This window comes from Lepidochelys olivacea (assembly GCF_965140295.1).
Source record: "Lepidochelys olivacea isolate rLepOli2 genome assembly, chromosome: 18".
Lineage (NCBI taxonomy): Eukaryota > Metazoa > Chordata > Testudines > Cheloniidae > Lepidochelys > Lepidochelys olivacea.
The window spans coordinates 22,126,838-22,150,101 of record NC_140428.1 but is presented as its reverse complement, the minus strand read 5'-3'; the positions used below and the strand labels follow the sequence as shown (position 1 = coordinate 22,150,101).

Here is a 23,264-nt window from a genome sequence, read left to right as displayed (position 1 = left end):
GTGGTTTGAGCTTTTGGAACAGAAGGCCAATCATACAGTATCATGTAGCCACAGTGTGCAGTGCAGGGAAAAGGGTAAAGCGCTAGGTGGCAGACTGTGGTTTTGTTGCACTATCTGTGCGGTGCTCTGGTGTCTAGATGTGTTTTTAACCACCTCATCTAAAGCCCGTTGACATCAAGGGACACACTTCCATTGTCTTCAGAGGACTGTGGATCCAACCCTAAGCTTATCCGTGTAGGCACTTATATTGAATGTGCAAATTGATGTCCCATTGGTAGCAAAGCACTTGCTGAAAAAAGAAAGGGGGTGGGGAGTAAATAAAAGGATATCCCCTGAGGGTTTGAAACACAGTTTATTGCAAATGCGCTTGCAGCCTGTGGTGCATGCAGGTGGGGTTGCAAATGTCAGACTGCTCTGAGGTAGTGTTGGGGACAGTCTCACGACACGATCATGCATCCTCCAGATAATGCAGCTCATCTCCCTAGTAGGGCATTTTGGCTGAATTAGTTCTTGGCTTTAAAGCTGTTGCCAATTGCCATTATAGGTGAGAGCCTGGAGTCAAGTGTGATTTGCACAAAGGCTCCAGGCTCATTTCTAATCCCAGGCAGGCACATGCTGCTGTTTTGAAAACCCATCCAAACCCTGTTTACCTAGAATAACTACATTGACGGGCACCACCAACACAGCCACATCCAGCATCTGATGAAGTGGGTTCCAGCCCACGAAAGCTTATGCCCAAACAAATTTGTTAGTCTCTAAGGTGCCACAAGGACTCTTCGTTGTTTTCACATTGACTCTGGAAGGGTTTCCAGGCTGTCTCCACCGTTCCTCTATTGCCTTAAAGATGTAGGTTTGGGAAGATGGTCTCATTCTAGTGAAAACTTTGGATCCAGGTCTAGTGTCTGGATTTCCACTTTGGGGCTCATCTCCTTAAGAAAACTGTGGGCTATAGCTAATAATGATTTTACGGCTGGTGTGAGTGTAGGTTTGACCCATTAAAACTGACAACAAACCTCTGTGCTTAGATGACTATATTCAGCGGCGGAGATGACAGGACTGGAGCATGGACAAAGGAATTGAGAGGGAAGTACTTTCCCTTGCAAAATATACAACTGTATAGTTTAGATAAGCCATTTTCCTCCACGCTGCATTGAAATGGGGGTGGGCAGAGAAGGAATATACCTCATTCTAGCCAGGTAGGAGCCTGTCTAATTAAGCACCTCACTTTCATCTAAGGGACTGACTGATGGCAGCGGTGAGGCTAGGATATTAAAGACAAAGATAAAAGCGCTCCGTAATTAAAAAGCCCTTGGCTGCCTTGTGTGGGCGTCCTGGATTTGGCCGCTAGCCAATTTCGATGCAGGTGGCAGGCTCTGGGTTACTCTGGTGTTCCTCCAACAGGCCCGGGATCTACGTCATGGCCTCCTGCACCTGGAGAATTCAGGTGCAGCGCTGCACTGGGGGTTCTGCCGGTCTTGGAACTAGGCCTTTATGCACTAGCGAAAGCTACAGCCTGCATCTACCCACTGTTGCGACTCGAGGGCTGGGAATGGTGTCTTTTAGCTCTAGGTCACCAGTTCAAATCTGACCTAGACAGCACTGCTCATGCTGTCTCTATGCTGTAGCTAGTGAGACTGTAAGTCTCCATGGCCTGCCAATCATTCCGGCACCGTTCAGCAATGCTAACTGAACAGCCGTAGTTAATTATTATTCATCAATTTCCGAGGCGAACAGCACGCATCGTAACTAAGTGATTGTGTGACAGATTAAGGCAAGCGCTGAACTGTTTTCAGTATTTGACAACCTCCTACAGCAGTGGAAAATTAGCCTTTTGTTTCCTCCTCCTTTTTTATTACACAGCATCAAACAAGGAAATTAAATACCTCACCACCACTGTTGGAATAGTATTTGCAACTACAAGCCAGGGAAATCAAAGTCCGGGTTGATGCTCCAGTCTTACAAATGCACTGTTGGGGCTTTAAGGCAAGAGAGAGATTGCAAAGGGGTTTTTTCCTTTGATATTACCTGGAAGATGAGCGAAAACTCTGTTGTCATTATAACCTTCCTGGATCATTTATTAATCAGCATTGGTGGAGGCAGGGGCAAGCTCGGGGGAAGGGGGCAATGTTCCCTCTAATTTTTGGCAGGCCCGGTGTACAAAAAATTTCTTCTGTGCAAATTTTTGACAGGCTGTGTGCGCAAAAACTTTCTTCCGTGAACATTGTTGTCCTTCTGTGTAAATTTTTGAGGGCACGGTGTTTCGCCATGTGTGCGGGGTTTCAGATCTGTTGGTGCACACGCAGAGCTTAGTGGGACCAGTGGCTGGGGCAACAGTTATGAGGAAATGTCAAGAAAAAATTACACTTGGTTTCTGAGTAGCAGCCGGGTTAGTCTGTATCTGCAAAAAGAACAGGAGGACTTGTGGCACCTTAGAGACTAACACATTTATTTGAGCATGAGCTTTTGTGAGCTAAAATCCACTTCATTGGATGCATTTATTCTTATTGGAAAACAATGGCTGAGTGATGTTACCCTCCGAGCCTTGTATGCGACTGAGGGGCCTGATAGATACTGAATTGTATCTTGATATGAATGTATCACTGAGGCCTAGTTGGTGCCATACCCCCATCCCAGGGCTGCGTCTAAGTGCACTTCGCCCCCCCCCCCCCCACTCCGGGAGAAAGCAAGTGCATGGCCTTCAGTCCTGTGTGCATAGACCAGCAGTCCCCAAACTTTTGACGGTCGACCCCCCCCGCCCCCGCATCTGCAGGCTCCATTGTGGGGGAGGGGGAGGAAATGCTGGATGGGGTAAGGAGGCTGTGGCTGGGGCTGCAGCTGTGAGTGGGTCTGGGTCTGGGAGCAGGGTTGTGGCCTGGGGCTAGGTATACCAACTTTCTAATTGCAGAAAACTGAAGGCTCTTGCCCCACCCCCCTCATGCCATGTCGCTCCCCCACGCATGCACTCACTCATTTTCACTGGGCTGGGGCAGGGAGTTGAGGGGGGGTGAAGGCTCCAGTTGGGGGTGTGGGCTATGAGATGAGGGGCTTGGGTGGGCAGGAGGGGGATCCAAGCTCGGGGGGGGGGCAGGCGGGTTTGGAGTGTGGGAGGGAGCTCCGGGGAGGGGTTGCGGAGGGGGAACAGGCTCTGGGGTGGAGCCAGAACTGTGGGGTTCAGGCTGTGGGAGGGGGCTCTGGGCTGGGGCAGGGGTGCAGGAGGAGGTGCAGGGTGTGGGTTCTGGGCAGCATTGACCTCAGGTGGCCCCGGCATTTCCTGAAATGGAGGAGGCAGCAGCATGTCTCTGCAGCTCCTAGGTGGAGGGGCAGCCAGGGGGCTCCTCATGCTGCCCCCCGCCAGCAGGCATTGCCCCTGCATCTCCCATTGGCCATGGTTCCCGGCCAATGGGCACTGCGGAGCTGGAGGGACATGCCAGTCATGTCCCAGGAGCTGGGCATGCTGCAGCGAACTGGACTTTAGCAGCCCGGTCAGCTGTGTTGACCGGAGCCTCAAGGGTCCCTTTTTGACAGGGCATTCTGGTTGAAGACCAGATGCCTGGCATCCTTCTCTGGGGCCACAGCTGGGAGTGGGACTGGAGCAGAGATGGGAGGGGGTGGGTGGCTGGCCCTGGCCCCACTCTGCCTCCCCGGACAGTCCTCCACACCCCTCGCAGTGGGAGGGTCCCCACACTTTGGGGACCGCTGGCGTAGCCCTAAGGTGCAGTAGAAGGATAGTTTAGTGGTTAGGGTGCAAACGTGGGCTGCTCAGCCACAGGCTTTTGCCGGGACCTTGGGTAACCAATTTAACCTCCTTGAGCCTCTGTCCCTACAATGGGGTTCATAGCACTGCCCCGGCGCACAGGGGTGGTGTGAGGAGGAATACATTCAAAATTGCGAGGTACTCAGATATTATGGCCTCTACCAGTAGGAGCCAATGCCCAGCCTCTGCATCTCCTCCGGGGTGGACATCCTGCCGCCCCGCCCTGCCTACTGGGGCAGGCCCCAGGCTCGCAGCTGTCCCTGGTCACGGTAGCGTGTGCAAGTGGCTCACCTGCTTCCGGACAGGAGCCGCACATCACTGGGTGAAAGTTTCCATGCCCATAATGCTGCTATTTAAATGCAAATCACAAGATGAGCCATAAAGTACAAGCTGGTTCCCTATGGCGCTGCAGTGTATCGAACGCCTCAAAGCACCATGCTCTATTGTTGGTTCTTTACCCCTTTTCGATGTTTCTGCTGTTTAATTAATAACGATACCATCCACTTCAGTCTAGCAGCAAAGCCCAGACATGTCTCCCTTCAATTACACGCCACAGAAACACTGATTAGTTTACAATTTACTAAGGTCAGCCGGCAGGCCTGTGGGCAGACCCAGAAATACAAGCCAGGTCGTCTGAGGCCCCGTCCAGTGCTCTAGACGCCGCCTCCGCAACCATGTTGTCAGAGTTTTGGAAAGCACTAAATCCGCCTGCTTCGGGCTATATGCCGAATGTAATGACCTGTGTTATACAAGCAGTCAGACTAGATGAGCTAATGGTCCCTCTGGCCTTAAAAAAAAACCCTATGAAACTAATGGGGATTAGGCGGACCCATTTTCTCCGAGTGCAGGTTAACCCATAATCCACTGCAGCTTTTCTTGCACCTACCCTGAAGCAGCTGCTACCCGCCGTTGTTGGCCACAGGCTAATGAGACAGCTGGCCCTCAGGGCTGATCTAGCCTGGCAGTTCCTGCATTCCAAACAGAAGAGTCTCCATTTTGTCTTTTGTTAGACCTTACCCCTGAACTTTGTCTGTGCTGTGCTTGGCCCATGCCCACGTACAGGCGGGGGGAAGAGGGGTGGCGGGAAGTCACACGCAGCTATGTCAGGGGTTGTGGTCTATTTTTTTTCCTAGTGGGACTAGCATCTTAGCAGGCCAAGGACACCTCCCCTGCCCTCCCAGTCACTACGCGCAGACCCCCGCTCCTGGGTGTATCAACGGCCTTCTGCCAAACGCAGCCATTGCTCACTAGGCACGTAACCCAGCCAGCTTTAATGCCAGCACAGCGGTTCAACAGGTGCCTTCGCCTTTCTACGGCGAGTGCGGCTCCAGATTTGTATTTAGAGCTGACCCTCGGCCACGAGCTAGCTGGAGCTAGACCAGGCCTGAATGTACTTAGCCACGGTGGTATGAGCGGTATTTTTATCTCTGATGGCAGGTGCGCTGGGTTTCCCTGAGATAGGCGATGCGCTGGTGCACAGTAACTGTGCGGGTGATTTGCTGCTTGAGGAGAGTTATTGTGAGGAACCAGTGATAAAGGGGCCCAGTGCTTGGGTAAATATTGCCTTATGCTGATGTAGATAAAGACCAGGACTCAGTTTAGCACCACAGGGGCAGGATTTTCTGAGCTGAGTATTTATGTCAGCGGTGGCTCGTCTCTCACTGTGCACAGGGCCAAAGGTTCTGTGCTAATCCCTCGGATTCCTGCACAGTGAAAGCTCAAGGCACTACCCCCATGGCCCTTATTGAGGGGGGGGTGCAATAGGTGAGAGTCAAGACAAACATTCAACAACTTCAGTGCTTCCAAAATGCCAGCCGGGGTCAGTTTATGGGCCAGCGAATCGCCCCCAAATTCAGCCACATGCCAGGGCCAAAAGAGAGGATAAAGCTGGTTACTGAATGGGTTTTAAGGAGGATGTTTAGAAAAGGCATCTTAGCTGTTGCTTGGGGCTTTCTCTGAACGGCAAAGGATGGCTAAAGCACCTTTTAATCCAGCTGTGCCCTGGAGCTAACCCTCTCATTTGAAAGCCCAGGGCCGAGTGACAGAATCTTGCTTGCTCCCAGTCCAGCTGCAGTCCAGGAGTTCTGCACACTCCATCCATACACGCAGGTGGGGGAAGAAACACAGAATGGTGGCTTCATGCTCCTGCAGAACCGCTAGTCGTACCCTAACAGTGCCTCGGACTGCAGCGCTTTTGGGTTGGCTCTCTGGACACCCCCATCCCCTCACCAGCCCCCGTGCAGCAGTACACCACCACTGCCAGCTGCAACTCCCATGCCCGCTGGCTTCTACAATCTGCCCCTTAGTAGTGCCCTAGCCAGGGATTACAGAGTCTCCATTGTCTGTTTTTTCCCTACATGAGCATTTGCTGTCTAGAACAAGTGGCTTATTGCTTCCGCACGAGGTGAACTTTCCCATATGACTAATCAGGGCCCACAAAGGCTGAGGCTTATGTTGGTTTGAGGGTTTTCCACTGTCTACGGGCATGGCTTGCTGGCTTTGACATGGAATGTGAGACGCGTCACTCGTACGTGCTTGTGTGATGCAGTTCCCCCCCGCATCGTTCAGGCCTGTGTGATTATTCTGGTGTTTACCAAAATCCCAGTAAAGACTGTTGGAGGAGAAGGTATACCCTGATGCACCATGTGCTGCATGCCCTGCAGCGAGCCAAGCCATTGATTTATGGTTCTGTGACCCAAAGTGCAGGAAGCTGGCCTTCAGGTAGCACCCACTCTCCCCGTAGGAATTTCACCAGTAAATCACTGACCTTTCTGTCAATAATTCCTGCATTTTTAATAAGTCAAAGAGTGGCACCCAGTTCTTGCTGCTTCACGCACTGTCCAGCAGTGGCATGAGGGGAGGAGGGGGAGAAGGAGGTATGGGGCTCTGGGGCTGGCTGTTACTATTACCTCTAAAATGTCTAATAATACCCAGCTCTTAGCAGTAGATCTGAAAGTACTTTACCAAGGTGATCAGTAACATTGTCCCCATTTTACAGGTGGGGAAACAGAGACACAGGGCAGTGAAGTGACTTGCCTAAGGTCACGCAGCAGGCCAGTGGCAGAGTTGTAAATAAAATCTAGGGCTCCTGAGTCTCATGCCATTGCTCTACCTCTTAGGCCGCATTGCTTTTTATAGGACAGCCTTAAAGAACGAAATAGTGGAATCCTGCTTTGAGGCTACTTAAAGGGGCCTGATTTTCACACCATCCTAAGCACCTGCCCTCTGAAAAGGGGACTCATTTTAAAACATTTCAAGTCTGGCTAATTTAAAAAACTCTTAGAGCAGGCATAAAATGGACCCTGCCGTCAACTCTCACAACACATTAAGTGTTATTTAAAGCCCCGGTTCCTCAAGATAAGTAATTACACGAGCATCTCGGCCTCAGTTTTGGAAAAGGGTAGGTTTCTCGCCCTTGCAGATGCAGATAAAAGGTTGGAAATGTGAACCAAGTGGCACCATAATAGCTCTGAAACCAGGAGGTAAAGGAAGAGAATGCCAAATTCATCATCAGCTTGCGATTTTTAAATTACAGGTTTCAGAGTAACAGCCGTGTTAGTCTGTATTCGCAAAAAGAAAAGGAGGACTAGTGGCACTTTAGAGACTAACCAATTTATTTGAGCATGAGCTTTCGTGAGCTACAGCTCACTTCATCAGATGCATTCAGTGGAAAATACAGTGGGGAGATTTATATACACAGAGAACATGAAACAATGGGTGTTACCATACACACTGTAAAGAGAGTGATCACTTAAGGTGAGCTATTACCAGCAGGAGAGCGGGGGGGGGGGGTAGAGGGTGTGGGGGGGAGACACCTTTTGTAGTGATAATCAAGGTGGGCCATTTCCAGCAGTTGACAAGAACATCTGAAAAAACAGTGGGGAATAAACATGGGGAAATAGTTTTACTTTGTGTAAAAAGAAAAGGAGGACTTGTGGCACCTTAAAGGCTAACAAATTTATTTGAGCATAAGCTTTCGTGAGCTACAGCATGATTTTTGAACGTTTGGAACTGGTTATACCAAACTCCACGGACGTCTTAGCTTGGAGATTAATGACACCTAAACTCTAACCTGCCCATTATGGCTAATCGTTCTATCAGCAAGATAAGCAAATTTTGAATCTAACCCTACAAAATACTGAGTGCCGTCCACTCCCATTCATGGTCCCAGGAATGAAGTGGGAGGGGAAGTCTGCACCCTCTCGAGGCACTTACCAGCCTGCTCGAGTAAACGCCATTTGACTTACCTTGAGAGTCAAGTTTCGGAGTAGCAGCCGTGTTAGTCTGTATCCACAAAAAGAAAAGGAGGACGTGTGACAATTTGTTAGTCTCTAAGGTGCCACAAGTACTCCTTTTCTTCTTGAAAGTCAAGTAACAGTGCTCTGAATTCCCAAGTGCCTAATCACTTGGCGCTCAGAGCAGAGGGCCACGAGCCTCAAAGCAGCTGTCACTTATGCTCCACTTAAAGAAAAGTGATCAGATTTGAGGATCTAAATCAGTTTGCAAACAAGTTTACAGTGAACACCCAGGAATGAGCCTGTCAGAGATACCCAGCGCTGGTTACATTTTAAACTGCACCAGTTCCCAAGTCAATTTGCTTCAACAGCGAAGGTTCGAACTGATAAGAGTGTTCTTTACAACCCTTGAGTTATACAGGTAAACACAAAGCCAGCCACTTCCAGCACAGAAACAAGAAAATCTGCCACACTACAGCCAAATCCTGTTCTAGCTAGAACTGTGATTCTCCATCTATGAGGGCAACATACCTGGAAGGTAGGAAAGAGTGTGCACGTGTATAGGTGCAAATCAGATCAAGGGGAGGGGGTAGCATGGAGGTCAGATCTTCCATCTGCTCAGCTGCCCTATGCCACTAACAACTGGCATATAAGAATATAATTATTACTAGTAGGACACGGACATTTGAAACGATGTCATTCTCACGCTAAATCGTTAGTTATTGGGCTTGATTTAAAAATGAGGTGTTGCCAGGCTCTCAGAAACCATACCAAGGGAAAGGCATTGGACACGGCCTGAGGCGGTCCATATCCCAGCATCTCCGTGACTGTAGCTCAATGAAGTAGCGTTTCGTCACATGTGCGATTGTCCCCTGTCAGTACTATCCCCTATTGCTTGCATACCCCCGCCGCCAGCAGCTGGAGGGTTGCAGCGAAAGGGAATTGGTTAAAGGGAGAATAAAAACTAAACCCTGTTTCAGAGCTGCAGAATCCAGACTGGCCTCTCAGCAGCAGGGCAGGAACCAGCTTAGCTCTCCTGGCAACTTGTGCCTTGCTATCCTTTACAGGTATTTAGGGTGGAGTGCAAGCAATACATAGGGGTACCAGATAGCAACTGTGAAAAAACAGGACAGGCTGTTATATAAGAAAAAAAACTCAAAAAACTGGACTGTCCCTTTAAAAATGGGACATCTGGTCACCCTAGCAATACAGTGGATCACTCCCCACTTGAGCAGCTAGCAAGCAGGGCAGGGCAAGCACATGGTTGGGTGTTTTCATTTTGTTAAAGACCTCGCTCTCAGTGAGGTTTCACTCCTTTTCTGTAGAGGGGTGAGGGAGAGGGGGTGTCAATCTCTTCCAGGCTCTCCTGGTTAAAAATCCATCTTCAGACAAAGCCCTGTAGGTTGAGAGCAGGGGGAGTTTCCCCCCAGGGAATTCTACTTTGTGCAGTTATGTTTCTGTGTTACCCATTGCCACCCCAGCTGGAGCAATATGGCAGATGGATGAAAACTGCTTTTTTCTCACAAGATCTCTACTGTAGCTGCACAGACTTTAAAGGTGCATCTGCACTAGGAAAAAAGCGGCATTATTCACCTGTGTGTGCAAACACATGGAAACAAACATGGGGGCAGAACATACCTTACCTAGTGAAGACAATGAGGGTCTTGAGAGCTGAGCCAAGGTCTAAAACTTTAACTGCCTAGCAGTAGCGAGCCTCGGGAGCCCAACAGTGTCCTTGTAAGCGAAGGCCTCTTGTAATGGGTGTATTGGGTGTATTTTTAAATGCAAAAGGCAGCGGAAGCACCATATTCTGTAATATGGAAGGATGTGAGTGTGTGTCTTTAAAGAATGCAAAGGATGCTATGGGTTTTTTTTAAAGCTTCTGACAATACTGTTGGCATTGGAATATATGTTACACCCAAAACACCACATTAAAAGAATGTTATTGAGGTTGCAAAGTTAAGCACTCAAACATTAGGCAACGCCAGAGTTAAGGTTGCTTGTGCAACCTTAATTCAGCCCTCTTGTCCGTACGCATTATGGCGCAGTCTTTAGTTACGTGATCACATACTGTTATTTCTATCCACTGGCCTTTCCAGGGTTTTATAATAGAAAGTTTAGGGCAACCTTCGTTATAGCCAGTGCTGCCTCTAATCTATATTATAATTAGAACTCAGGGTTACTCAGTGGAATGTAGCTGGCAGGGCAGGTGGAAGGTGAAGGATTTAGGACTTTGTATGGCACCTTTCACCTTAGGATCTCAAAGCTTCCAAAGCTGGGTCATTATCCCCATTTGACAGAGAGGGAGACTTCACAGAGATGAAGGGACTTGTGCAGATGGGAATAGAGCCCAGCCCTTCTGACTGCCTGGTCCCAGTTCAGCAATGCACTCGGGCCCAGGCTGAAGTGCTTCGCGGAGCAGGCACACCTCCGGGTTCAATTCTGCAAAGCTCCAAGCACTTCTGGGAGGTGCTGAGTGCTCCCAATGCCTATGGGCTTCAGACCGAAGTGAGAGTGCTTAACTCCTCCCTAGAGTTAATGCCACTGGAGTCTCCAGAGAAAAGATGGGGAGCGGTGCTTTATTCCACATGCAGAGAAGGGCTGCCCAACCCTCCCGCTCTTCTAGTGTCTAACAAGGCTGCTTTTCTAGTTCTGCAACTGGTGTCCACCCTGTGTCTGTGTTGGAGGCCTGCTGCAGTATTTACATGCAGGAAGAAAAGAGCCTGTTCAGTGGGACAAAGCATGCATTGTGGCGGCTGCACAAAGAGGCTTCTCAATGGCTCAAGGAACGTTGAATGCCCCAGAGCAGTTCCTCATGGCACTTCCATGGAAACCAGAGGCGCCAGGCCTAATGGGTGCCACTTACCCAACAATCCTGTGTTGCAGACAAAAACCTCCTTGGAATGTAAGGTTCTAATACCAGGATAACACCCCACCTTTGTATCGAATCCTTCTAACCACTGCCTTCAGGGAGTTCCGTAACACAAAGGGAGTCGAGTGAGATGTGCTTTCCCAGTCCTGCATCAGCGCTGCATTGAGTCCAAAATGGAACTCTTCATCTGAAACACCCCTCCTCTCCCACCTTTCGGGGGTTCAGATGAAATGGGTAGGGCTCTCGAGAGCCACTGGTAGAAATTCAGCCAGTTGATGTCATTTCCCGTATCCACAGAGAGCACCCCCACTCCCTGGCTATGGCTCAAAATGTTTTGCCAGGGATACCCTGTGGGATCATATAACATCTGCAAGCTCTTATTTTTCCCATTTGGGATGGCGTTTTCCCAGGGAAGGATACACCGTCCTCTGAGTCCACTGGCCAGGTTGTCACCCATCTATCGCCACACATTGTACACTCCCGACATACTCCAGTAGCATGGTCAAGAGGCACAAAATACAGACTTTCCTAGTAAAAGGCATTTAACAGGAGTTTGCTGCACAGTGTCACCTCCCTTCACATTTATTAATATTTGCATTACAGCAGTGGCTAGGGGCGACAAGAAGATACACATTTTTGGTTGAAATTACACACACACACACACACACACACACACAAAATTTCTTGCAAATTCCAAATTTGCTGTCAAAGTTTCATGGTAATTTTTACCCAATTTTGGATGAAATTTAGTTTTGGACTAAACACTCCTGTTGTGTTGAAGCAATGTGACTGACTTCAATGGAGCTGCAGGTGTGTTTCAAGAGCATTTGGCCAGTTTGCATGGCAGGCTGCTCCTTACATAAGCAATTGTAACTGGAGCTACATGGAGCATCACCAAAAATCCTTACTCCTCCTGGCACCACATTCCATTTCCCAAGCTCAGACTGCGACCACATGGGTCAGGGGCGTGAGTAACACTGAAGGAAGCTGGTCTCCCAAAGAACAGCCACGAGGGCAATTGAAAATAGCACTGTGGTAATTAATTGGTATTGTTCTAAGTCTTGCTTTCATTGTCAGCACCACACCTTGCCCTATTATTCCTGCTGTTAACCTCTGCTCATGAAAGGGATTATGACTGTAGCTGCTGCAGGGTTTATTCTATTGCTGTCACTAATGACAGCCGTCTTGCTTGTTCATGACTGAGAACATTCTGATCATTCCTTGGTAATTATTTTGGTTCCCATGTGCCGAACAGGTGTTATGTCCCATGTTCAGTTGGAATCACTTATGAACGGTAAATCACAACTAAAGTAACACCAACCAAAGCAGAAGTTAGTCTCTTTGCGCTTTGTAATCGCTAGTGCCCCAGTCCAGCTCTTCGTTTGGAGCTGGATCAGGCCCAGGATGTCTCCAGCATCGGCAGAAGCTTCGTTCTTAGCTCTTGGCACGGTTTGTTTCACAGTCTGGGACTGGCCCCTTGAGAAGGCTCTGTCTCCTGAATAGACGAGGAGAAAGAACCATTGTGCCAGAGGAGCAGAGCTGTTGACCACAGTACTCATCCTGGAGCTTTAGGTGATCTTTCAGATAGCCTGAGTGTCTTGAAGAAAAAGACCACGATCTTGAACTTGACTTGATATTCTATGGGAAGCCAGTTTAGAGAGCAAACGACAGGGCTGATGTGCTCTGTTGATCCTGGGGGCTGAGCCTTAGGGCCTTTGTGAACATCTAAAAGCTAAGCAATGTACCTAGTACTACTAGCAGGAACAATTTCAGGTTTGCCTGTATCAAAGGTGTTGGTGCAAGTGCCCAGAATCGGTGTTCTTCATGGCAGACATTCCAGCAAACTGCGCACCCATCTTTCCGGGATCTTGGTGGCATTGCTGAACTTTAGTAATACCTGATCATGAAGGCTCCTTCTTACCTTAAAGTCTATAAGTCCATAAAGCCAAGCAGTGTCAGCAACTGAACAATATAAAGGTGGACTGAAGAAGTCCAAAGCAGTGGAAATGTGGCTTGAAGCCATTTTAAGGACTGAAATCTACCAGGTTTCAGAGTAGCAGCTGTGTTAGTCTGTATCCGCAAAAAGAAAAGGAGGACTTGTGGCACCTTAGAGACTAACCAATTTATTTGAGCATAAGCTTTCGTGAGCTACAGCTCACTTCATCGGATGCATGCAGTGGAAAATACAGTGGGGAGATTAAAGTGAGCTGTAGCCCACGAAAGCTTATGCTCAAATAAATTGGTTAGTCTCTAAGGTGCCACAAGAGGACTTTTTATTTTTGCGAAATCTACCAGTACATCAAGGGCCTAAATGTTCACCATAGCTGGAAGAGGCTTGCAAGAATGACAGAAGCTCTAGGACATTGCCTCCTGACCAGTAATTGGCTGGGAAAAAGGCTTGACATTAACTCCAGGAGAATGGTTGCTATTCCTACTATTTGTGAATGACACCATGACCGGCTGATGAGTCATGTAGCCATTGAACTGTAGCAGAGTAATAATCACATGGGTATGATGCCGGATCCTCACCTCCTAGCACTTCATCATTGTTATATAATCGCCGGCCTTCCCCATTTCCTGTAGTGAGGCGTAATAGTGCAGAGTAGGCACAATAGCTAGGTGCACTGTTTGATTGTGCTAAACGCCGTAGCTGGGGGGTTCCACAGCTTTGATTTGGCCTGCAATAACTCAGAGGAATTCTGAGCCGGAGTGTCAAGGGGTGGCACATTGGGTCTAGATCCAGCACTGTAAAGAGTAAAAGGTTCTCTAATTTCTGTCAAACTACACTACTGGGCATGTTAGTTCTTTGGGATACCCCTTAAAATACTGTACTGGCCTGGGCCCCGGCCCTTAGCACAGTAGAGTAGCCTTCACTTTACAAAGTATTGGTTCAAAACGCCTAAACTATGGAAAAGAATAACAGCTGATTGAATCACCTCCTTGTCTTTGCCTTGTTTATTGCTGCCTTTTACCCCCATTCTTCTCCCCTTTTCCCTGTGGCTTTTTTTTTTTCTTGTTCTCTTTCCCTCCACCTTTGTCCTCCCATTGCTCGGCTGACCATGCCATCACTGGGAAAAGCCTATAGGTATGTCCTATCCCTGTACAGGTGATATTCACGAGAGCAATCCTCCGCGAGGCTGCCTAAGCTTTCTGCACTCCATGAAGTCTCCCCATCTGTAAAATGGGCTAACAACATCCCTGCTAAACAGGGCAGTTGGGAAATTTCATTCATTGCTGCTGGCAAAGCGTTTGGAGATCATTCGACGGAAAGAGCTAGAAACGGACAAAGTGAGGTTATTCTAGAGAGGACCCCCATGAGTTCCTATCCAGTTTATCTGATGACTCATGGAACCTCTCTTTCCTGGCTGTAGATTAGATCTGAACATTTAAATTCCTTAGCAGACCTTGTCCTGGGTGCAAACTGCTGCAGTGATTATAAATCTTTAAACTGAGCACATGGCTGAGGCCAGGCTACATGAGTTAACACAGGAAAAACAATCCTGAGAACACCTGTTGTGTAAACAGGATCTTTAAATCGCAGACAGCATAAGGCCTCGACGCTACAAAACGCAGCCCAGCATCAAAGAGTGACTTTAGCCTAGGGCCAAAGGAGGAGGATTTTTTGCCACAGAAACCCACTCTAGACTGTACCTCAGTCCAGGGAAGCCTAATTAACAGATGAGAGAGAGGCACAGAGAACTGGGCTGCTGACATGAGGTCTGTGCCAAAGCTCATTGAAGCCAGTGGTAGTATTTCCACTAACTTTGAATGGGCTCTGGGTCAGGAACTTGAACACCAGTGGAAAAATTATAATCTAGGCAATCTCTCTCCACTGCATGCAATTAACGCCCTTTGGACTTTCCGTTCTATTTTGAGCATGGGGGCAGCTTTGGCCGGGCTTGTTAAAAATCGGTTCAGCTGGCCGCAGCACTGAACGGATTATTCTTGGGCATGAAACAAGATGCCACATTAGGAAGCCAGCAAAGAGGTTTGTAGTGGGCAGGGATAACATCTGAATGGCATGGGGGGTTGCCCTTGGGGTGGGGGAAGTGTCTTGGCTGAAGCAGTTGGGGTTAATGCTATCGAAATTCAAAGCATCTCCTACCTGCGGATCTCAGAGCACTTTGCAAGCATTAATGCAGGTGGGAAAGCGTTCTAAAGACAGCCCAGCTTTGGTGTGACTCAGGACCGCTAGTTTTTCCATCACTTTGGGCTGCAACCCAACAAGCCATAGCCAAAAAAGATCCCCAAAACATAACCAAGAGAGAGGCGACCCTGTCGTGCAAACTAGCGCATGCTCCCCAGAAACCTGCTAGCATGGATGCAGGAGAGATCAAAATAAGCCCTTTGACCTGCTGCTTTATGTATTTATTTCCCATGCCACATTTTATTTCTTTGGCCTCCTCAGTTCAATTTGTGCATAATGATGGGAAAAGTGAAAGAAGCAGTTTGCTGGCCCAGCCCTGGAAAGCAGTATGTTACGGCAGTCGATCAACAGTTCTTTCAGTTTTATTATTATTTACTTTATTTTAGAGCAAAGGACGTTGGCCGGTTTCACGTTAAGTCACTTTTCACGCTTCCCCAGGCAGTGTTTGCTGGGGAACGAGGCTGCCTGGCAGCTGTTAAGAATAATTTCTGCAGCTTCTGTCATCATTGGTTTTTCAGAGCTGTGGAGCCAGCGGTCACCTAAGAAGTTAGCACTTTCCCCACAGTGCTATCGGAGAGACCGCAGATAATTGAATAGGGAAAGGCCCATCGTGATGCTGGGCATTCCAGAGTAACTGGAAGAGCAAGGCCCCAAGGGGCTCGGCCCTTCACAAAACACACAGTAATAGGCAATCTCTGCCCCATGTGTCTTGTAAATAGATGAGATGGACAAAGCATAAGGAAGAAGGAAGGATAGTTCTCTCCCTCCCCCGTTTTTTAAACATATTGGGAATTGAGGCCCAGAAGATTAAGGGATTTGTCCAAGGTCACAAAGGGATCCTGTGTGGCAAAGTCAGGGATTGTTCCCAGATCTCCTGAGTGCCAGTCCAGTGTTGGAAGCACATGACCACACTTCCTCAACTGCATGGCAAAAGTAATCGGACAGCAAAGAGATCTCGCTGGGTGTGTGCGTGCACACAGTGATTTCCCCTAAAAACTTGTTCATTGCTTTAGACCAGCGGTTCCCAGACTCGTTCCACCGCTTGTGCAGGGAAAGCCCCTGGTGGGCCAGGCCGGTTTGTTTACCTGCCGCGTCCGCAGGTTTGGCTGATTGTGACTCCCGGTGGCTGCAGTTCGCTGCTCCAGGCCAATGGGAGCTGCTGGAAGTGGCGGCCAGCACGTTCCTCGGCCTGCGCTGCTTCCAGCAGCTCCCTTTGGCCTGGAGCAGCGAACTGGGGCCACCGGGAGCCGCGATCGGCCGAACCTGCGGACGCGGCAGGTAAACAAACCGGCCCGGCCCACCAGGGGCTTTCCCTGCACAAGCGGCGGAACAAGTTTGGGAACCGCTGCTTTCGACAGCTAAAGTATTTGTAGTTGTCTATTCTGTACCTGAAGAACAAGGGAATAACACAACTGTCTGTATTTAATTTAGATACAGCTGGCCAAGTTCTAAGGCACATCATAAAATACATCCTACTGTAGCAGGTTTATAAAGATCTTCTGGGCTTTAAGCAGACAGCACCTGATCATGACGTTCTCATTGTATTTCCCCAGAGACAAAAATAACAGACAGACAACCTCCCGCTCACCTTTGGAAGCTGAAGTCCTGATGTCAAATGCCAGAACGGTGATCAGTCTGGGCACATTCAGTGTATTGAGGATCTAGCGTGCCCTCGCTGGGGAGGTGTGCGTGGGCATGTGTGAGTCAAACACAATCCCCCCAGGCAATCAGCCACTGGAGATGAGTCAATCTGTTCCACACGTGTCAGTCACCCTGGGGCTGGTGGGGAAACCAAGGTAAACAAAGCAATGCTTGAAAAAGCCAGCTGTGTACAACGGTTGGCAATGGCTGGGTTGGGTTAAAATCTTCCTGGCTTGTTTTCCTCTCAAAAGTCTTCATCAGATAAAGGCTTAGAATATTTGAAGGTTTACTTTCCTTCAAAGATGGCAAAAGAGCCAGAGCCTCACCTGGTGTAAGCTGATGTTGCTCTATTGTCTTCAGTAAAGAGATACCAATTTACACCTGCCAATGATCTGGCCCTGAGCTAAGCAGCATCTGTTGCTTGGGTATTTCAGGGGATGCATCGTGGTGGGCACCGGCACTAAGTTATTCATTTTGTTCCCACTTCAGCAAAGCTCTTATACACGGGCTTAAGCCATTCGGAGTTTTTTAAATTGACTAAAAATTACAATCCGACCTAAATACCTTTAATAAGCATCTCTGCTTTGTCTAAGATACACACTGGCTGCTCCCCGACATGGCTGATGTCTGAAAAGTACTATGGACACAAACATTATACACAAATCTCTGGCTGCTATTGTTCATGGCTCCTACTGCATAGTTCGGATGCCCCAAGGCAGGAGAGGAGTTGTATATCTGTTGAGTGGCTTATCTGTTCAGTTCTCCTTCCTCCATGTCAGGTCTCCTGCTTTTAGTGTCATCTGTACATTCGACATCAGCAAAATCTCAAGTTAAACCTTAAAAAAAAAAAAAATTCTCGCAGGTTGACTTTAGGAGCTGTATATTAGGCCAGATAAAAAGCACCTACGAAAGAATGAGGTAACTCCAGGTTTAACCCAAAAAACAATTAAACCCCACATTTCTTATTCCTAAAATCCACCCTTCTGGCCTTAGAGACATATAGAATTTAACAAGGATGAGGGAAGGGGTTGATTTTCAAAGGCACAAATTGAGTTAGGTGCCCAATTCCTACTGAAAGTCACTGGGCTTTAGCCAGCTCATGTGCCCCCAAACTGAGAAGACACTATAGCACTTCACAGCAGTTCGTGCAAAACCCTATAATGCTTGATGGAGAATGAGATTCTTTCGAAAGGATTATTTTGAGCTATCCTATAGAATTATCTAGCAAGCATATGCATTTTATAGGACAGTTCAGTGAACCTACGGAGAGCTTATCATGCTCCGTTAACTTCTAGCAGGGCACGTCCATTAAAACAAAACCACTTTTTCAGCCAGGATCAAGGCGGGTGAATCCCATCTCTCACTGGAAGTCTGGGGACAGCCCCTTTCTTTCTACAGATCCAACATGATTTCAAGTAATTTGTCCTGAATGAAGAATCAGGAGAAAAATAATTCCCCTTCCTAAAATTGCTGGACTTGCTAACACAGAGAATATTTGTTTCATAAAGTCTATTATCCTCTGTGGTGGAATTGTAAGCCAAGACGTATTTAACATGAACTACTTAAAACTAGACTAGACCAGACTCGACAAAGCACTGGACAAACATACTAGAGAGGGGACAGGCTTGCACAGACACAGTGGAGAAGATAAGCAAATCGGTGTTTCCCATAATCTGATTCTATAAACAGCAAACTACTACATACAGTAAATGAGCAGGTATTGCTGTAACCCTATTTCTCACCAATGACCTTCCAACCTGCTTTGTCTGTCAAAAGAGAAACCGCCCCCTAGTGGAAATGTACTTGCAGTCAATGGAATGATTCACTTATAATTGGGAAAGCCAGGTGATACAGGTAAGTCACCTCCAGACAGGAAGGTATAAAAGACACCTGAATAACAGAGGCAGGACACTCACACATAACACTGGGAGCAGCTGGAGATCATTCACCCTACCAGATCAACCTCACCTGGAAGCTTATCCACAAACTAGCAGGAGACTTGGATATCAGAAGACAAGCAGAGACGACTTATGAATAAAAAGAGCTGAGACTAAACATATCCTCTGAGGAGGACAGACATCAGGGATAGAAATCAAGAGACATAACATGCTTTTCACCTGCTAAACTGCACTCCGTACAGGTAATTATAGACTTTAATCTCAGTTATATAGTTCTTAACTCTGCATTCGGTTGCTTGGAGCTGGGGAATTGGATTACACAGCATTAGTGGCCACTGTGTTTTCTTTGTCTTAGTTTTATGGGCAAGAAGGAAATTTAAGAGCTTTGCTTGGAAGTAAAACTACTTAATGCTTTGTGCAACAGCCTGAAATAGGTGAGTGATTTTGAATTTGATGAGTTACTGTGTCTTTTTTCATGGTTCACTTATTTACTGAAGTGGAAAAGGCTTGTGGAAAACTTTGAATGACATTCTGGGGCAAATCGGCATTGCTTTGTTAAAGCATGTGGGGTGATGCCAGTTTAATTAACTACCAGGAGTGTCCAGGTTTTTACTGATTCTGCAATGATTTAAGAGCACTAGTAAAAATTCTTTACCAAACTTTTTAGGCTTCAGGCCATATTAAGTCATGCAGAACTCAGCGATTTCATCGCTGAGGCTGGTGCAAACATCCTTCTTCATCGTCTGTCCATGTGGGTTCTCAATCCTTGTGCCCCAAATGCTGAAAGTTAAACTCAGGTGAAATGGCCGTGTTTTACTGGATGGAGTTTTGAGAAACCGCAAAGTGCGTGTGATTTTGATTAAAAGCTAGGAAATCTGCCTCAAGTTCTCTCCAAACTGGGCCCGGGTTTGTGAACGGTTTGAAAAGGGTTGTGATGGAACTAGAAACCAGGCCAGCTTCAAGTTCCGTTGCCCCCCCGCAAAAAAAAAAATTAAAATGATGCTAGGATTTGCTGAAGAGCCTTGGCAGATGTTAACAAGGGCCACCAGGTGACCTGTCGAATCAAGGATTTACTAGGTAACCCTACAATTAAAAAGTGGTGGTGCACACAGGTGGGGGTGGGGGTGGGAGAGCGAAAGGGTGCTGCCACTGATGAGCTAAATTATCCTCATTAAATGACCAGGTTGTGTCTCCTAGATGTATAATCTGGATACCTAAAATTAAGTCTCGCAAGACTAGCTGTAATAGAGCAGTACTTTATTTCCGGCATGATGGGGAGAGGGAAACATGCACATGCTTACTTATGTACATGGAGGAACAAGGCAGGATTTTAATACCTTAAAGTTAGCTCCTGAGTCACTCTTGGGGTAATTCACCAGCCTCGGGCAAGGATCTCCTCATCTTAAGCAATGCAAGAGGCTATCAGGGTTGTGCTATGAACACCCCTGGCATGTCATCCATATGCCACCTGGTTTTCAAAGCCAAGCAAACAGGCTCGCCCAGTTCAGCGCATAGTCAGAAATGAATGCTCCCCCGGCATTCATGCGGGAATCCTCCAATTAAATGTCTACGCTCCAGGACAAACTTTTAAATGCCCCATAAGACAGGATAGCTAGCTGCCATGTTGTCATGGAGAAAATAGCCTCCAACAGGGAGGCCAGGTTTACGCACACAAACTGGAGTGACTCCGTCGGAGGTGGGGAATTAACTCGCTGCCAGGGTGGCAACATTAGCCCTCTCTACCAGAACTCCCACTTGCTCTCAGATGTCCTTGGGGCCAGAAAGCACTGTGCACCACGTAGCTACAGGCAGGCTGGTACTTTCAGTCAGAGTGGATGAGAACACAGAAGCAGCTTCCTTATGAGGTAGCAATAGGACAACAAGGAAATAGCTCAGGGGGAAATTCTCCCCACACGGGATCCTGAGGGAATTTCCTTAGGCAACTTTTTTGCCATGTCACGGTTACAAGGCAGGTAAGATTTCCCGCCCCCCGTTGGGGTCGAGAGAGCAGAGGACAGACCTGATCTTGCAAAGTGCCTGGGTGCCCTCAACTCCCATGAGGGCATGCTGGAGAGGACACTCAGGCAAGCATGAAGGCACCCGGTTGGTGGTGCTGACCGTCAGCTGGAGGGGGATGTTTTATTAGCCCATGGGGGCACTGTATCAATGAATACAATTTATCTATTTATCTTAGGCTTTTGCACGGGTGCCTGCCACCGTAATACCTGAGCGCCTCCCAGGCTAATAGATTGGCATAGCAAAGTCCCTAGTTGACTTCATGGAGTCTTCTGCTCTTCTCCTCCCTTCTCAGATTATGGGAAGCGGCACTTGGGGTATGTGTTTTGGTTTCTGTTGGCAATGGGAGGTTTGTGGGGGAAGACAGCAGTCGTAAACTCTCTCCCCGTGGCTGTGGTGAAAAAGTTTTGGCCTGATGCTGGCTTAGCCTGTTGTCTGCTGGTGGCTTGTCTCTGTTCCAACACACACTTTTTCTGGATGAGGATTGCAGGCTTGGGGGAAGAGGTGTCTTATTTTCATATTTATCAACTGCAATTTCAGCTCTGTTAGAATTGCAGCTCTCAAGGGAGCCATGCCCACGCTTACACAGGACTAGTCTCTCTAAGGTCTTGGGGAAATGTAACAAAAATTAAAGTGTTCCACCCCCTTTATCTAGCTTCTGACACTACTTTGTCTGTCTCCTCAGGGTCGGTCATGTCGTGCTTCCCCCAAATGCGGCGCACCGAGACACCAGATTCCCCCACCAGCCCCGTTCCTGCCGCTCTGGATGAAATCCCCATTCCTATTAGCCCCATCATAGTCACCTCGCCCACCGACAGCAGAAAGCTCAGCTCCCCGACGTCCAGCCTTGCCTCCCCCAAACCGACCTCCCCCATCGAGTGCTCCATCTGCTTCAACACCTACGACAACAGCTTCAAGACACCCAAGCTGCTCCAGTGCTCGCATGTCTTCTGTCTGGAGTGCGTGGCCCGCTTGACCTCGGCCCTGCCCCAGCCCCGTGTCGAGGACCAGCTGCCGTGCCCCCTCTGCAGGCAGCTCACGGAGATTCCCCTTGAGGGCCCTCCGGCTCTCCAGACCAGCCAGGAGCTCCTGTCCACCCTGCCCCCCGAGTACCAACGGGAGAAAGTGGTGTGGATGGAAGGCAGCAAGCTGTGCTGCAGGCAGTCATCCCAGGACCCAGAAGATCCCGACGCATGCATCTGCCTTGACGTGGCCATGAGCAAGCCCAATCCCCCCATGACGCCGACAGAGGGCATGGCTGGGAGGCTGTCCCGCTGTGCCATGTGCGACGACTGGAAACGCATCGTCCTCCTCTCGGCCCTGGTCATCATTTTGCTGTGCATCATTCTGTGGCCGGTGCAGTGTGCCCTGAAAACTGGGAACCTCCGCTGCTTCCCAAGGACGGTTACTTTCAGCAGGCCAAACCCTGTTTCGTTTACAACCCCGCCAGTGCCTGGGACCAGCCCGCCCTCTCGCTAGCGCCTCACCCCACTGAGCTAGGTCAAGCTGCTGCCTACTGGATTTCACCAACATACCTCACTGCCAAGCTGTAGCAGCCCCTGTTCCCGGCCTACACACGGCTCCACCTCTGCACTGGGAATGTCACCTGAACCTACACGGTTAATCCAGCCCCTCGCTTTCACACAGCTCTGCCATGCAAAGGCGGGGGGTGGGTGGGAGAGAGAGAAGAGATTCGTGCATAGCCGTATATTGATCCACTGCTTCACCTAAATCTCTAGCCCTCCAAAACGCTGCACAGATAACGGAGCCTTGAAGACTTGCACAAGGGCACGTTTCTACAACTGCTGCTTCCTGGGAAAGGTGCACATGCCTCAAACTGCGGGGCTGTTGCCGTCAGGATACAGCTGTAAATGGGCTCGGCCCTTTCAACTCACTGATGGAAAGGAAGGGCTAATGGAAGGGTTGTTTTCTTGGAAACCGACAACGCTGAAAACGGGTCTGGATGGGATTATTTCTCAGGGAGAGAAATCCATCTGCCCTTGGAAAGAAGCATGCTAAAGCTGTCTGTATCTATAAAATGACAATATTTAATTTTATACAATGTGCTTTATTAAACATTTCAATTGTATATTGGTTAGTGTTAAACCTATTGCTGGGAGGTGTTATTTACCTGCCTCTGCTTGATATTTGGGTTAGTACTAGCTTTTTACTCTGCTCAGCAAAACAAGACTCAGCTCTGAGAAGACCCTGCTCTCCTGACCAGGCACTTGGGCTTTAAAGTTCTTAGTAATTTTTTTTGTGGAATTGCCCACAAATGAGGTTCTTAGAAAAATAGAAATTTCTGCATATTTTTGTTGCAAAGCCATCTCTGCTTAATATTCAGCTGGACCACTTTTTTTTAATTCAAAACCAAACAGGGGATGGGAGGGAGTAGTTTATTTCGCTAACATGCAAAAACCCTAGCCCTCTCAGGGGTTACCATTTCAGAGAGAATTTTGCACAGCTCAATTTAAAATGTAGTAGCCGACGTACAAGAGAAAAACTAGATCATTCTCCCAGACATCGCAAAAATGTCAGTCTAGCTCTGTAACTTTAATACCGTCACCTTTTAAAACCACTAGGGTACGATACAGGGCAGTTGCTCCAACTAGGTGTTTAATGGGATGACTTCTGCGTTGCTCAGACGTGAGGGGCTCAGTGAGCAATAAGCCATTGTTAGAGTAAAGGGACCTGATAATGC

The 23,264-nt window shown here is 48.2% G+C and overlaps 1 protein-coding gene across 4 annotated transcripts in view; it reads left to right on the top strand.

Moving 5' to 3' along the window:
- Window positions 1-22,652, top strand: part of LOC311532879 (uncharacterized protein C1orf159-like) — a 60,315-nt gene extending 37,663 nt beyond the window's left edge. For 3 of the 4 annotated variants that reach the window (XM_084651805.1, XM_084651803.1, XM_084651806.1), the window contains 3 exons: window positions 16,562-18,981; window positions 20,742-20,880; window positions 21,249-22,652. In XM_084651805.1, the coding sequence (XP_084507931.1) occupies window positions 20,826-20,880; window positions 21,249-22,042 (849 nt within the window). In that variant the 5' untranslated portion in view covers window positions 16,562-18,981; window positions 20,742-20,825 and the 3' untranslated portion in view covers window positions 22,043-22,652. The remainder of the gene's footprint in view (window positions 1-16,561; window positions 18,982-20,741; window positions 20,881-21,248) is intronic. The other variant, XM_084651804.1, reaches the window with a different exon arrangement.
- Window positions 22,653-23,264: the final 612 nt, after the last annotated feature.